The sequence below is a fragment of the Sceloporus undulatus genome, chromosome 2 (assembly GCF_019175285.1).
Source record: "Sceloporus undulatus isolate JIND9_A2432 ecotype Alabama chromosome 2, SceUnd_v1.1, whole genome shotgun sequence".
Classification (NCBI taxonomy): domain Eukaryota; kingdom Metazoa; phylum Chordata; class Lepidosauria; order Squamata; family Phrynosomatidae; genus Sceloporus; species Sceloporus undulatus.
In genome coordinates this window covers 3,314,062-3,317,583 of record NC_056523.1, presented here as the reverse complement: position 1 = coordinate 3,317,583, position 3,522 = coordinate 3,314,062, and the positions used below count along the sequence as shown (strand labels likewise).

The 3,522-nt window shown below is 51.1% G+C and overlaps 1 protein-coding gene across 4 annotated transcripts in view; it reads left to right on the top strand.

Annotated features, from left to right (window-relative positions):
* The window catches only part of LOC121923009 (zinc finger protein 202-like), a 27,491-nt gene that overhangs the window by 16,770 nt on the left and 7,199 nt on the right, over positions 1–3,522 (top strand). For 2 of the 4 annotated variants that reach the window (XM_042453076.1, XM_042453075.1), the window contains 3 exons: positions 1,678–1,827; positions 1,935–2,057; positions 2,177–2,431. The exons of the other annotated variants lie outside the window; for them this stretch is intronic. In XM_042453076.1, the coding sequence (XP_042309010.1) occupies positions 1,678–1,827; positions 1,935–2,057; positions 2,177–2,274 (371 nt within the window). In that variant the 3' untranslated portion in view covers positions 2,275–2,431. Of the gene's footprint in view, positions 1–1,677; positions 1,828–1,934; positions 2,058–2,176; positions 2,432–3,522 lie in introns of those variants that run through there. 4 annotated transcript variants of the gene reach the window in all.

Sequence of the window (3,522 nt, the reverse complement as noted above, 5' to 3'; positions counted from 1 at the left end):
TGCTGTGGTGATCTCTGGCATTCCTGCACAGGTACAGCAGAGTTGTCGTTAAGCCCCCTGCTTCTCCCCCTTCTTGTCACCCACAGATCATGGATGGCTTCACTGAGGTTGGCTTCACACACATAGTGGGTGCTGTAGACAGGTGCCACTGTCTGATCGTGCCACCCTTGGGGTGGAGGAATGAGTTTGTGAACTGGAGGAATACCTATTCTGTTGTCCTGCAGGGGACATGTAACCACAGAAGACACTTAGTGGATGTGCAAGTTGGATGGGTAGGGTTGACTCATGATGTGAGGGTGGTAAGGCACTCCATCTTTGAGACCATAGCACCTGTGTGCCAGGGAACACTACTATCACCCTGAGGGGCCAGCAGATTGCCCCCCTCCTACTTACTGACAGTGCCTACCCTATTTGGAAGTGGCTCATGAAGTGCTACCAAGCCACCGCCAATGGCAAGCAGAAACGATTCAACAAGAAGCTGAATCGTGCTAGGAATGTGGTGGAAAGGGTATTTAGGTGGCTGAAAGCTTGATGGAGGTGCCTTACTGCCCCATTCCTTGTGGCAGAAGAGAATGTTGTGCCCATCATTGCTGCATGAATGATCCTACACAATATCTGTGAGAGGAAGGGGAGGGTGCTGGATGAGGGACTGCACTACAAGTGCCATTTTGTGCTGCCCACCCTGGGAGCACCCATGCAGGACAATGATACTGTCAATCAGAAAGAAGGGGAGGCTGTGAGGGAAGCCCTGGCAGATTTTTTTCTCACCAGGAGAATCTGAAGTATGCCCCTCCACCATTTGTGATGCTATGGTAGGAGTGTAGTGTGACATGATAAACAGCTGAATAAATGTATCCTATCATCCACAGTCTGTGTATGGTTATCATTCATGCTCTTCTGTAAGCAGTCTTACCCATATGCCTGAGGGACACATGCACACACACACACTACCAAAAGGATATGGAGGGGTCACCCAGTACCAGTTTTCCTAGGTACTGAAAGATACAAGTGCTTCAATTGCCAATCGTCTCTCTGATAATGTATCGATTCCCTGAAATTCAGGCTTCCCTATTGGCCCATTTGATTGTAACAATTGGTAGTCCACAGGGCATCTATTGGGGAGCAGATTCAAACTGGTCCTCTGAGGGTCTCCATTGGCTTGGAACCAGCGCAGGCTATCTGCCCTCAGCCACAAGTGCCCATATATACCCCTGCAATCCTGTACAACACCTCAGGATGGTGACTGGTAGCCAGGAGGAGGGTACCTGTCCGTATAGCTTACTGGATGAACCAAGAAGTTGGCATCCTTTTCGATTCCCTTGTGGGTGGCGCAGCAGCAAGAAAGGTGATGACCATCACAAACAGGCCAAAACGGGTTTTTTCCCACTAGGTTTCTCAAGTCTTCCAGCAACAGGGCTTCAGGAGGACCTAACAACAGTACCGCACTAAGTTTAAGGCACCAAAGGGGGTCTTCTTTAATGTCCTGGAGGACTTTGGGAGCACCCCTAGTTTGCAAGTGCCCACCCTTTTTTGACCGCCTGTGAGACCTGTGGGTGAGGGGCAGCCATCCACAGTGGCAGGATTGCCCGTTCCTCCCCTCCCATCATCCTTCCTTAGTCCTCCCCTCCCTCCTCTATAGGTGCTAATGGTGTCCCTCCTTCCTGTTTCCAACTGCAGGTGTGCATTTGATGCGAAGGCAGAGGAACAGGGGGCACCATGCCAGGTCGCCCTCCTCCTCAGAGACTGAAGCTGCCCCTGAGGAGGAGGCACAGCCGGAGGCAACTGCTGCCATCTCTCTGCATCAAGAACAGGCTTGTCTGGCAGAAGGTAGGTTCCCAAGGGGAGGGGGATGGCTGTATGACTACAGCCTCCATGGCATTCCCATCCCTCCTCACCCACAACAGCTTGGTAACTTGTGTCTCCCCCTTTTACAGGACCTGCTGCTCAAGAGGAGCATGGCCCGAGCCACCATCTGACAGCTTGGGAGGGGGACAAGGCTGTGGATGCCAGGGTCCTGGACCACCTCCTGGAGACTCGGAAGCAAGACCAGCAGAGAAGTAAGACTGGCAGAGAAACCAGGGGAGGGAGTGGGGAGCATCCAGAAACCTTGGCTGTGGGATTGAGTGATGGAGTGCACAGCTCTTTCATAACCATCCTCTTTTTATTTCCCCTGCAGAGCGCCAGACAGAGCAGAGGGTGACTGCCCTGGAGGATGGGCTCCAAAAGGTCCACCAAATGCTGGACGATATCCTCCAACAACTTCTCCACTTCTAACCTCCACTTTCCCCTCCCTAAAGCACTATCTTGACCTCTTCCCCCTTGTACATAGTTTTTAACAATACAATTGTTGACAATACAACTGTTAAAGGGAAATATATATATATATATATTAAAAATTAAACTGTCATCTGTGCATGTGCGCAGGACCGGCACAGGATGTTTTTATGAATAAAGAATTGTTTTCATTCTTAAATTTATGACGTTTTATGCGCAGATCTGCAGGTTCAACATAGACAGGATCACCGTAGGGAATCAGTGAAGTGGGCATGGTGAGAGGTTGTAAGGGAAGGGGTAGTAAGGGATGGGGTGCAAAGCAAGGGATACCCTTGGGAAGGGAGATGTTGTTTGGAAATATCATAATTCTGAGTCCCTTCTTAATGGCCCTGGCTACAACACCCCCTCCCCCTCTACCTGCTCTCCACCTTTTGGGGGTGGCAAGAGGGCTGTGGGACTCGTATCTCGCTGCTGAAGAGGCTGGCAGATTCATGTTCCTCAGAGATCTCCACCTCCATAGCAACCCCCTGCTCCAGGGCTGGAGGGCCGCCTCTTTTTTCTCTGCCCTGCTGCACAGACCCGTCCTCCAGGGCCAGGAGCATGCCCCTGCTTCTTGCACTCTCTTCCACACAGCCCCTTCTGCCACCGATGCCACCTTGGGCCACCCTCAGGATTTCCCCAAGCTGGCCCAGCAGAGCAGGCTGCACTTCGAGAGTGGCATTGAGTTGCTCCTGCTCCTGGACGGATCTCTCCAGCAACTCCCTCTGCTCCTTGCTTGCCTCTCTCTCTCTCTCCCTCAGCTGATGGGCATGCTCTCCCTGCATGTGCTCTGAGGTGGAAGCAATGACATAATATGTCAAAGAAGCCATGCATATTGCCATGCAATTGGGTACAAGCATAATGTGATGGTATGCATTTGTTGATTTTTACTGTGTGGGGTCTCTTTGCCTTCACTGTCATCACATAGAATCATAGACTCATAGAGTTGGAAGAGACTGCAAGGGCCATCCAGTCCAACCCCTGCCATGCAGGAAATCCAGATCAAAGCATCCCTGACAGATGGCCATCCAGCCTCTGCTTAAAGACCTCCAAGGAAGGAGACTCCACTACACTCCGGGGGAGTTTGTTCCACTGTGGAACAGCCCTTACTGTCAGGAAGTTCTTCCTAATGTTGAGGTGGAATCGCTTTTCCTGTAGCTTGCATCCATTGCTCTGGAAAACTATAGTAACTGAAATTAACAAAATCTT